We start from the raw sequence: 12,870 nt of genomic DNA, 5'->3' as shown, positions 1-12,870 counted from the left end.
CCATGACAAATTATTTTTATTTTTGTGGTATTGGGGATTTAATCTAGAGGCACTTAACTACTGAACTACATCTCTAACCCTTTGTATTTTTTATTTTGAAACAGGTTCTTGCTAAGTTGATAGGGCCTAAGTTGCTGACTCTAGCTTTGAACTGGTGATCCTCCTGCCTCAGCCTCTAGTGTCACTGGGATTATTTTTGTGAATAAAATGAAATAGGGGATCAATGGGATCAGACTGATATTTTACATGTTCACATATTTGTTCTGCCACCATTTATTGAAAATGCTTGTATTTTCTCATTGACTAGCCTTGTTGTATTTGTCCAAATAAATTTAGTGTCCATGAAAGTACTCTGGACTGTATTTTATGTTACTTTATTTGGTTAATCTAATTATGCCAGTACTACCCCAACTTTTTGTGTAGCTTTATGGTAAAACTTTGTAGTTGCTGCAGGTCATTCAAATTTGTTCCCCTATTTTGGTGTTGATTTGGTTGTTCTAGATCCTGTGTTTTTGTATACATTTTTGACTTTATTATCATAACTTTGTATAGTAATAATTTAATATTCACAAGAAATTGCAAACTAGTATAGTTTTCATGTACCTTTACCATCTTTTTCTGATACTATATGACATAATCGTAGTACTAACTTTCCCAGTGGGTGTGATGCTGCTTCCAACTGGGACAAAACTTGTTATTGGGTGGAGGCAAAAATTCTACTTCTTTAATATATAAAAGCCCTGTTACATATTCAGTATGTAACTTTTAAATATATTTTTGATATTAATATTTTATGGGGGACATTAGGAATAAATATCAACAAAAGACTCCTTTTAGGGAAAAATGAAAAAAAAATGTTGGGGGCACAATGCTATGGTAAAGAAGAAAAACACAAATTGACATTGGCATGATACTGTTGACTCAGTTACATACATATCTTAGTTATAGTTATGACATTTTATCCTATGTGAAGATTTGAGTAAGATTTAAGAAACCATGACCACAGCGTACAGAGCTGTTCCATTACCACTAAGAAAACCCCTTATTACCTCCTAATAGTGTCACCCTCACTAATGTTTTCCATTGCTATAATTTTGTTACTACCATAATTTTATATCAATGGAATTATATACTATAGGATTATCTTTTTTTTCTATTTAGCATAATGTCCTTAAAGCCCATCTGAGTTGTTATTGTGTATTAAAAGTTCATTTTGTTTTATTGCTGAGGAATATTTAACTGTCTGGATGAACATTGACCTGTTGAAGGATTTTTGTGTTATTTCTAGGTTTTGGCTATTACAGATAAAGCTACAATGACATTTTTATGTAGATTTTTGTTTTCATTTTTTTAGGATAAATCCTGGGGAGTGCATTTGTTGAGTTGTAGGGTTAGTTTTTGCTAAACTTTGTAAGAAAGTGTGTACTTCAAAGTGACTGTATTGTTCCCTTCAGACCCATTTGCTCTGTATTCCTGTCAGTCCTTGGTAAAATTGTTATTTTTAAAATTTCATCTATTTTAATAGGTCTTGAATAGCATCTGTTTGTAGTTTTAATTTGGATTTCCCTAATGGCCTATAATATTGAGCATCTCTTCCTAGACTTATTTTCCGTTTTGATATCCTGGTATAGTGTCTGTTCAAATCAATTGCCTATTTCTAATTGGGTTGTTGGTTTCCTACTGTTGAGTTTAAGGAATTCCTCATATATTCCAAATACAGCTCCTTTGTCAGAAATGAGATTTGTAAATGAACTTTCACAGAGGAAATGTCTGTAAATTTGGTGAAGTCAAATTTATTGATTTCTTTTTCTTTTATAGATCATATATTTGTATCATATATAGCTCTTTGCCTAATCCTGTCATGAAGATTTTCTCATGATTTCTTCCATAAGTTTTTTCCTTTGGCTTTTTATTTTGAAATAATGAAGACTTCACATGAAATTGTAAAAAGTAAAACATAGTGTCTCATGTAAGGTTATCCTATTTTCCTAGAAGTGACATAAAATTTGTAGTAAAATATCAAAACCAGGAAATTGAAGTTGGTATCATACTTTAATGAGATTATAGTGCTTTTCAGTTTTCACCAGTTCTAATATACATTAATATGTGTGTATATAGTAGTACACGTCATTTTTTCTTTTTGCAATTTAGGGGAAAAAGAAAGTGTTTTGTGTTTTGCCACCCAGTGTGATGTTAGCTATAGGTTTTTTGCAGATTTTTTTTTCTACTGGCATTGAACCCTGGGGTGCTTAATCACTGAGCTGCATTCTGTAGCCATATATATTTAGAGACAGGGCCTAAATTGCTGCTGAATTGCTTAGGGCCTTCTTAAGTTGCTGAGGCTGGCTTTGAACTCCCCATCTTCCTGCCTCAGCCTTCTGCTGATAGTATCTTGCAGATACTCTTTTTTTTTTTGGTACTGGGAGTTGAGCTCAGGGGCACTCAACCACTGAGCCGCATCCCCAGCCCTATTTTGTATTTTGTTTAGAGACAGGGTCTCACTGAGTTGCTTAGCTCCTAGCTTTGAACTTGGGATCCTCCTGCCTCAGCCTCCTGAGCTGCTGGAATTACAGGCCTGCCCCACCACACCTGGCTGCAGATACTTAATTGAGTTAGAGACATTTTCTTCTATTCTTAGTTTATTGAAGATTTTTTAGTTTTTTTAGTTTTATGAATGTATATTGGATTTTGTCCAGTCTTTTACTGTATCAATTGGTGTGATTATATAATTTTCCTTTTATAAGCTATTAATATAATGTATCATATTGAATAAAATTTTAGATAAGTGAATCAGTCTTGTATTGCTGGAATAAGCCCAATTTAGCTGTGGTATATTTCTTCTTTTATATTTTGATGTGTTCAGTTTGCTGAGATTACATTGTTGAGGTTGTTTGATCTATGTTCATGAGGGATATTGGACTGTGGGGTATGTGTATGTCTGTTTTATAAATACCATGTTTCCTTTTGGTATAAAGGTAATTTTGGTTTCCTAAAATGTGTTGGGAAGACACTGTAAAATTGGAGCTTGTTTGTTCTTTAAATATTTTAGAAAATTTATTAATTAAGCCATCTGGGCAAATTTTATGGGTCTTTAAAAAAAACAAGCTTCAGTGTGTTAATCTCATTTGTATTTCTTTTGTCAAATTTATTGCTTTCTGTTCTTTGTTATACTTCATATTTAAAGTTCATTTTTTCCTTTTTCTAGTTTCATCAAGTGGAAGCTTAGGATATTAGTTTGGGACTTTTCTACTATGAGAGTTTATTGCTATCAGTTTTCCCATCAGTACCCTAGCTTTCTCACAAAGTTGGTTTATTTTTTTATTTTTAATCTTTTACACTTCTTTTCTGACCTGTAGATTATTTGCAAATGTACTATTTAATTACCAAGAGTTAGAAGATCTTCTTATTATTTATGATCAGAGAAAATACTTTCTTTTTAGTTTTTTAGTGTCCCCTTTGATTTACATATTTTACCCTGTGTTTTTCCTTTTCTTATTTTTATTTTTAATTTTTAAAATTTTTTTACTTTTTTGGCACTGGTGATTGCACTCGGGCACTCAACCAGTAAGCCATATCCCCCAGCCCTATTTTGTATTTTATTTATAGATAGGGTTTCATTTAATTGCTTAGTACTTTGCTTTTGGTGAGGCTGGCTTTGAACTTGAGATCCTCTTGTCTCAGCCTCCTGAGCTGTTGGGATTACAGGTGTGCACCACCACACCCGGCTTGTTTTCACTTTTAAAAATATTATTAGTATACTTACTGATGTTTTAATATTAAGTGAACTCTTTTATTCTGTGATAAACTCGACTTGGTTATGAGGTTTTATCTTTTTATATATTACTATGTTCAATTTTTAATCTTTTGTAATACATTTCCATCTTCATTTATGAGGTTATTAAGATGCTGGGTTTTTTTTTGTTATTGTTGTTATATCTTTGTCTGGTTTTGGTATCAGGGTAATGCTGGCTAAGAGTAATTTTCTGGATGAAGAATTTTTGTAGAATTGATAATTTTTTTCTTAAATATTCAGCCAATCATCAGGGAGACTATCTGGGCCTGGAATTTTCTTTTAACTTTAAATTCATTTTCTTTGACAAATATATTGGATAAGTGTTGGTTGTATTTTTAAAGGAATTTGTTCATGTCATTTGTAGTTCTCAAATTTATTTGCCTAAATTTGTACTTAATATTCTTTTATTACCCTTTAAAAATGTTTATCATTTTTGGAGTGATATTGGAGTTTGTGACTTGTGGTTTTACTTTGGCTGATGGTTTATCAATTTTAATGATCTTTTGAAGTAACCAGTTTTGGTTTCATTGATTTTGTTTCTATTGTGTATTTTTTTTTTTTAAAGAGAGAGTGAGAGAGGAGAGAGAGAGAGAGAGAGAGAGAGAGAGAGAGAGAGAGAGAGAGAGAGAGAGAATTTTTGATCTTTATTTTTTAGTTCTCGGCGGACACAACATCTCTGTGTGTATGTGGTGCTGAGGATCGAACCTGGGCCACACGCATGCCAGGCGAGTGCGCTACCGCTTGAGCCACATCCCCAGCCCCTATTGTGTATTTTTTATTTTTGCTTTTACTTAATTGATTTCTGCTTTGATTTTTATTATTATATTTTTTTGCTTGCTTCATGTTAATTTATCTTTTCTTTAAAAAAATTTTTTTTAGTTTTGTTTGGACACAATACCTTTATTTTATTTATATTTATGTGGTGCTGAGGATCAAACCCAGTGTCTCGTACATGCTAGGCTAGTGCTTTATCACTGAGCCACAATCCCAGCCCCTTTTTTCTTGGCTTCTCAAGGAAGAAATTTAAGCTGATTTAAGATCTTTCTTTTTGTATGCTGGCTTTTAGTTCTACAAATTTCCATTAGCTGCATCACACAAATTTTGATATGCTGCTTTCATTTTCATTTATTTTAGAATATTTTCCAATTTTTCTTTTGGATATCTTAGGATCTATGAGTTATTTATAAGAGTATTAGTTAGCTTGCAAATATTTGGAAATTATCCAAAGATCTTTCTGTTATTGATTTCTAATTACATTGGTATCTAGGAACATACTTAAATAGTTTGAATTTTTTCAAATTTATTGAGATTTGTTTTATAGCCAAAATATGTTATTTTGATAAATGTTCTGCTGTTCTTTAGTGGAGTAGTCAGTAAATATTAGGTTAAGTTAGTTGATAATGTTATTCAAGTGTTTTATAATTTTAAAACATAAATTTAAAGCAAGACAATTTTGGCAAGAAAAGGAAATAAGAGGGATAAAAATAGAGAAGAAAGAAGTCAAATTATCCCTGTTTGTAGATGATATGATCCTATACTTAGAAGATCCAAAAAGCTCCACCAAAAGATTACTAGAGCTTCGTCAAAGTAGTGGGTTACAAAATCAGCATATAGAAATCAGTAGCTTTCCTTTACACCAGTAATGAATCTGCTGAGAAAGGAACCAGGGAAACAATTCCATTCACAAAAGCCTCATGTAGTTAGATCTTATACATGTCATTTGCAGGAAAATAAACTTGAAAACATTATGTTAATCAAAATAACTCAAAATCAAGGGTCATATGTTTTCTCTGATATATGGAAAGTAGATAGTAAAAGGAAAGAGTGAGTTGGGGGTCATGAAAATTGAAAGGAGATCCTTAGACACAAGGGGCCCTGGAGAGGGAGGTGGAGAGGGAAAGAGGAAGCATTGGGAAATAGACAAATTATATAGTTATATGGCGTGTATGTACAAATATGTAACAACAAATCCCACTATTATGTACAATTGTAATTCACCAATAAAAATATGACAAAAATTTACATGTATATTTTTCTAATATGCTTTATATATTTCACATATATGCATCATGGATTCATCTTTATTTTAATAAAGTATTTTCTCTATCACTTCTAGTCATAGGTTTTATTTTACAGAGATTGCATCCCATCCCTCAGGCTCTTTGATAAGGTGGCTTTGACACAAAGAAAAGTGCCTACCCCCACTTGAACGTAGGCTGTCCTTAATTACTTGAAATTATATAATGTATCAGGAATAGTGTTGCATGGCTTCCATGACAAAGTCTGAAAAGGCCAGACTTGATTGTGTTGAAATGCTTGATCTGCAGACATTGCTTATGAGATTGTTCTTTCTCAGGACCCATTTGTCTTACTGCAAGAAGCCAAACCAAATGGAGAGGACATGTTATGGTTTTGATATAAGGTGTCCCCCAAAAGCTCCTATGTTAGTGCAATAATGTTCAGTGAATGGATCATGTGTTGTAACCTAATCAGTCTATTGTAGTTTGAATGGATCTACTAGGTGGTAACTTTAGGCAGATGGGGAATGGCTAGAGGAGGTAGGACACTAATGGTACCTTTACAAGGTTTCATCTTTCCTGTGGGACTCTTTCTCTTCCTCCCTCTGCTTCCTGACCCCACCACAAGATGAGCAGCTTTCCTCTTAGGGGCTCTTGCACCTGATGTGCTTCCTCACCTCCGGCTCAGAGCAGTGGAATTGGCCATCTGGGTATTGAACCTCTGAACTTGTGATTCAAAATAAACTTTTCCTTCTACATATTTTTCTCAGGCATTTTGGTCTAACACAGGTCATGTGTAGGTGATCTGGTTTACAGTTCTAACTGAGTCCTTCCTTATTCCAGCCCAGCTATCAGATATGCAAGTGGTGAAAGAAGTAATTTTTCAAGCAGATCCTCCAGTCACAGCTTTTGCCTCTGTTAAAATTAACATCTGTCATTTGAGTGTTCCTGGATGAGGCCCCTCTGACTATAGGAACCTTAAGCATAATGAAATGTTTATTGTTCTACATCACTTAGTTTGATTAGTAGTTGTTGCACAACCAAAATGTTAAGGAAATTACTTCTTTTTCTGTTGGGTTTGAAGGAGATAAACATTTTTGTTTCTACATGTCTGAAAGTGTCTTTAACCTAACTTTTAACTGGTGACTTACCTTACTATAGTTTTCTTACATATAAAGTAATTCTCTCACAACCTTGCAGTTGTTTCATTGTCTAGTTGGGTACATTTGCCAGGGAGACATGATGCACATCTGATTCCCATTACTTGTCAAAATGGAAAAAATTCTAACACAAAATTTTGACTTTTGGGTTTCAGATATTCCATCAAAGTGCATTTGAATATCCATGGTCTTTTTCCATCCAAAGACTCCTGTCTTTTTATTTGCCTAAATATATTTATTTTACTTTTTCTAAAATCTTATTTTCTTTACTCTTTTAGCCCTTTCAGGAATCGTTTACTTTTTTAATTGTGATTGGATCTCCTGTTTCACTGTGTTGCCCTTCACCAAATTTAGGTGATTCTTGGATTTTTGTTGTTGTTGTTGTTGATCTTGTTTGCTTTTTGAGAGCTTTTTTGTTCTCCTTTCTGAAAATATATATCAGTTCATAAGAGTTTAGGGATTCCTAGTCTTCTGAGTGTCACTGGATACTGGGAAACTTCCTGATCTTTTGGGAATAAATATCTTTATTTCCTTCTTTCACCCATGGTCTGACAGCAGCAAAGAAGGTAGCTATTTGGCTCCACTGAGGTACTTCATCAAATAACCAGTTTCCTCAAGGGAAGTTTCTTGCTCTGTGTGTTTACTACTTCAGAGCAAGGAGCAACACCCACTTTCAGCATCAGTTTTTTCCTGGGTGCTCTGTGGAAATGTGATTGTCTCCTTTAATCCAATTTCACCTGCCTTTTTGTCTTTCAGAGATTCCTTGTTATTTATTTTCACCAAGGATGCTTAGCTCTTCTTTGTTTTTCAGGGCACTTTGAGAATTTAAGAAGCAAGCAGGATGCTGTAGCAGTTGCTCCTTTTGCAATTTTAGTCTTATGGTGGAAGTTCTGTTTAATATGAACAGAAGTCTTAAATACTTTGTTTTGTATATGGATCTGCAGTTCTACTTTTTCTTCTGCCAGTTCTTTCTTAGGCTACTCTTTTTACTAGGTAGACAAACTATTCTTATATCACTTAATCTTGTATCTCTTCCATCTAGCTATAAATCTCAGTATCGATAAAAATCTTGTTTTTGAGGATTATTTTATTAAGAAAATGATGATGAATTACTTTAATTTTGACCAATCTACATTATCAAGTAAGTGTTGTAATATAGTTTGCAGAAATGTTTGGTAAGATGGTTGCCTTTGTTCCTCACATTGTATTGTATATCAAAAATACATTTCCAATGCTTTTTAGTGAGTAAAATAATCACAGTTTTATCAGTTGGTAAAAGCCATCTAAAAATATATTTATAGAAGCTTTTATTTTAACAAACTAGAGTACTTCTTTTTCTCCTCATCTGATGATTTACTTGAGCCTTTAATAAGGATCTTTTTTTTTCTCCTCCAGAGCAGCATCTCAGACATGTTGAAAAAGATGTTTTGATCCCAAAAATAATGAGAGAAAAGGCCAGAGAGAGGTGTTCTGAACAAGTTCAAGGTAAGAATCCAATATTCCTATAAAGATCAAATTCAATTTTAATAATATGATCTGAATTTAATCCTTAGCCTCAGAGTCAAGTAGTCAATGAATTAATATGTATGAATTGCTTCTCACCCTTTCACTGAGATACCAGTATTTCAGCTTTCAGAACTTCCAGGCAGTGTTCAATTCATTTACAATTTAAAAATATTCTCCCAAATTACTAGTAAAAAAGACACTCTCCCCCACCAAGTATGGTAATGTATAGAGAAAAACTCGGTGTGAGTATTCTGGAGAAACAAGTTATTTTGGTGAGTTTGATAGGGAAAGAACAAACATCTAATCTAACATGTACCTGTTTTTCATCTATCAGCATATTCATGTGTATGTACTAAGATGATTTTCTTAGAACTATTGTCTATTACTGAATTGTTAATGGAATCCCAATAGGATCTACAGTGAGTCTAGGGAGTTTTAATGTGTGGTTTCATTTTGTTTTGTTTTATTTTTTGTTTCTAAGTAAAGAATATTTATGTAAATGTATGTTACGGGTTCCCACACATCTATATTTTCTTTGAAAAATATTGTTAACATTTAACTGTTCCTATATACTATAAACTTTAGATATTGTTGATTAATATGTAATATTCTAGTGAAAGTACAAACAGTGGTGATAGGTAAAAAATGAGGTCATAATACATCTGTAAATGATGGGTAATTAAAAAGCTGATGGCAATATTTCTGTAGAACTTTCCTTTAGGAAAAAAAACTACCATTTGGAATAACCTTCAAAATAAGTGGTAATACTTTACTGACATAGTCTGTTTTCTTCATTCACCTTCTTCCCTTTCCCCTGTAGTATCTTTGTTGGGGATCACCATACTTTCTAAGAAATAGAATGCAGTTCCACTGCACCTTCTTAATAGACAAACAAGGTCCTGTCAACCCTAGTTTCAAGACTGTGCTAATAATTTTTGGATGCTAAGAACATTTCTTTGCCTCTCCACCTCCAACCCTTGGAGATGTTCTTTGCAGATTGTGAATGGAGACAATAAAATAATAGTAGTTTCTTACACTTCAACAATATGTGATGATCACTTCTGTTTCTTAAATTAAATGTCTTATTCTGTGTGGCATTCTGTTAATCCATCTACAAATTAGTAATTTAAAATAACAATCATTCTGTGGTATTATTCTTGCTTTTACTTTCAATCAGTTATTTAATAAAAGCATCTTTTAACCCCACTCCAGATATCAGGAGAAATTAACCTATTGGCACCTGCAGATAGGGTTCAGTGCACATCTGGCAGTAGCAGGTATCATGCTGACATTCTCAAGAGGTAGCCTTTCACTTGCCTCATAGAACTTCCAAAAATATGTATCCTGGTTCAGGTGAGGGAGGAAGAAACTTCAAAATGGAATAATAAAGTTTTAAGGTTAACTTTTCACTACTAGGAAAATTTACTTGTTACTGATACATCAGTCTAAACTTATAGGTTGTATTTATTCTGTTTTATAACTCATAATCCTGGTAGCTAGAATGAAAGAAAGCTAGGCTACTCAATTATAGATTTCTTTCTTTCTTTTTTTTTTTTTTTACTGGTTATGATTCAGATAGGTTTCAGAACTGTGCTTATTCTTAGAACCTTTATTTTTGGCTATTTAAGTGAAAGAAGAGAGAATAACTAAACTGTTAATACTTGTGTGTGTTGCCCAGTGGTATAAAAAAGAAAATGCTTATTTAAATTTTTTTTTTTTTATCAAAAATTAGATTGTTTAGGATGTTGACATGGTTAGGGTTTTGTTTTTTTAAATGGAATTTTGTTTCTTTCTGGAGACTAAGCATCTGGAACTGAGATTCATTTGGGTTATATTAGTATGTTAATACCTTTGCCCTTATTAGAAAGCATGCTATATCATAATTGACATTTTAATATTTGAATTTCTTAAAGGAAATCATATGTTGATTTTTTTTAGATCACATGTCCAAAATTGTGTTTTAGAATATAAAATTGATTATTTTATAAAAGAACAATGATCCTTAATATTTCCTCTGTTTAACCATATGAATTAGAAAAGAATATATGTTAGTATTGCCTAAACAGCAGAAGAAAGCTACATTGAAGCTAACAATAAGATGTAATTTAGAATAGGGACACTTTCATTGTAGTTTATTTACTATTTATAGTTTTTGTTTCATTAAATAATTAGGGTTTTACATAAAAGCATTTACATAAAAGCTTTTTATGGTTCTTGGATAAAGATATAGGAATTTTAATAAGTAATCTGCTAACTGCCTGAAACATGATTATGTAGGAAAGCTTTTCTGTTTAATTTTTTTTTTATGTCATTTCAACCAAGCTGATCATAAGAATTGGGTCATACTGCCAGCAACTTAGGTTTGTGAAGGGAATGGAACAGCTTTTCCAGGGACAAAGAGAAATGAAATCACTTTCAGTGAAAGAAAGATGCCTCATTATAGTCACCAACAGCAGTTATTGACAGCTACACTTCCTATTAACAAGGAGCATTTAACTAAGAGTTTGGCTGTTGGATCTTTGGACTTGATCTAATTTGCTAGCATTAATTAGTTTCTTTTGAGCACAGACACTTGGTGCTCACAGCTATAGATTTGGAGGGCTAATTAGGATAGAAAATTGAACAGAATGGGGTAAGGCATTAACCTTCAACCATTACCAGCTGGGACACTGATAAAGACCACAGAGTCCAAATGCTCCCTATTGATGTGAAGAGTACCCTAATGAATATCAATTTCAGCCAGGTTGCTATATTTTTTTTACTAGTTCTCTATTCATTATAATTTTTTAACCAGCTTTCATGATACCTTCATTATCTATACACTATTGGTTTTTACTATACACTTATTTAGTCTGAGTTGCACATTTCACCTAATATTTAAACAATTAAAATTTGTCTTAGCAGATAGCATTTAGAATATTTCATTGTTAATGCTTGTAAAATTTATCTTCGATCTACAATTACATTATTCTAATTCTACAGTACATTTGTACATAGTCATAGTAACTAACTCATTTCAATATGATGAAAACTATAACTTTATAAAAGGAAAATTTCAGCTTTTGGATAACCGGTAGTGTTTGTGTTATTAAGCCAGTATCAACTAGAGAGTTTGTCTTTAAAAAATATATTTTTAAGAATGTAAAATAAGAAGCATCAAAGTATATGTTTCTTTTTGAAGAGAAAACTAGTGCATACTACCTTTTCTTTGGGAACTTCATTGATTTGATTAGTAGAGGTGTCTTGATATAAAGATAGATATAGCATAGAGAACTGTGATCTTATTATTGTGAAGCTTTTTCACAAGATTATAAACTGTTGATAGCAAAATAAAGGTTATTGATTTAAATTCAACTTATTATTTCGCCAGTGATATTATTAGTAGTGAATAGAGCCATTGGAATAAATGACTAAAGTGTATGTGTAGACTTCAACACAATCAGCACACTGGAAATGGAACTAACAGAAAATTCTAGAATGGCCAAATCTCTAACTTTTCCCACTTTCCCTATTTCTCAAAAGCAAAACACAAATCTCCTTCTGCCAGCTGTGATGATGGAATCATGGTTTTTCTTGGATCTGGGAATTACCAACTCATGTTTTAGGGAGATGGTTTGACAAACTCTGGAGATTGCTTTCAGTGTTGTGCCTTTTCCCAGCTGTTTCACTTCACCATATTAATGATTTAAATTTTCTGTATTAATCATATTTTTTAAATACATATTTTTGTTACATTTACTGGTAAAGTATGTATTTTGTATTTTAGTATTTAAAATTTTCTTCTGGAAATAGGGCTTCCATAAGAGAAACAGTTGCTGAATTGCAGTGTTTTGTAAAAGAAATTCCTCATTATATTCCGTTGTTCTTTTGACGGACATATTTGACATTTGGTATAAAGTCTCTATCTTGAATGTTGTTTGTTTTAAAAATAATAAGAGCTTTTCTTTATTTTTACTATGAAAGATCAAGACCAAAAATTATTTTGTCATGAGAGAGCTTGGAAGTTTATTTTACTTAGCTTCATTCTCCTCCTCATTGACTCTGCTATCTCATGGGCCTTCTTTTACATTACTTCGTATTTGTTTTGTGACTTTCTTATAGACTTCTTGATCTTTTTTCCAATAAGTGGGATATAGTTCTGAAGGAATTATATAAAGTACGAGGAAGCATGGATTGTTTGTGTTTTTGAAATATTACAGAACTGTGTTTAAAAAACACAGAAACTTGGTAAAATGCCTGCCTCTACTATCACTCACATACAACTGCAGTATGTTACTTTTTGCTAAATTTCAAAGATATATGAATAGACAAAAAAGAAAATCAAATTAAGGACACTTAGGACATTCTTTAGGAAATTTACAGGAAGAGAACTGTTAAAATAGCATTAACACAA

The 12,870-nt window shown here is 32.4% G+C and overlaps 1 protein-coding gene across 1 annotated transcript in view; it reads left to right on the top strand.

The window, feature by feature from the left end:
• The window catches only part of Cmc1 (C-X9-C motif containing 1), a 65,184-nt gene that overhangs the window by 9,397 nt on the left and 42,917 nt on the right, over positions 1-12,870 (top strand). The window contains exon 2 of the mRNA XM_005317299.5: positions 8,367-8,456. Within this exon, the coding sequence (XP_005317356.1) occupies positions 8,367-8,456 (90 nt within the window). The remainder of the gene's footprint in view (positions 1-8,366; positions 8,457-12,870) is intronic.

This window comes from Ictidomys tridecemlineatus, chromosome 2 (genome assembly GCF_052094955.1).
Source record: "Ictidomys tridecemlineatus isolate mIctTri1 chromosome 2, mIctTri1.hap1, whole genome shotgun sequence".
Taxonomy (NCBI): domain Eukaryota; kingdom Metazoa; phylum Chordata; class Mammalia; order Rodentia; family Sciuridae; genus Ictidomys; species Ictidomys tridecemlineatus.
This window is presented reverse-complemented; position numbering and strand designations above follow the sequence as displayed.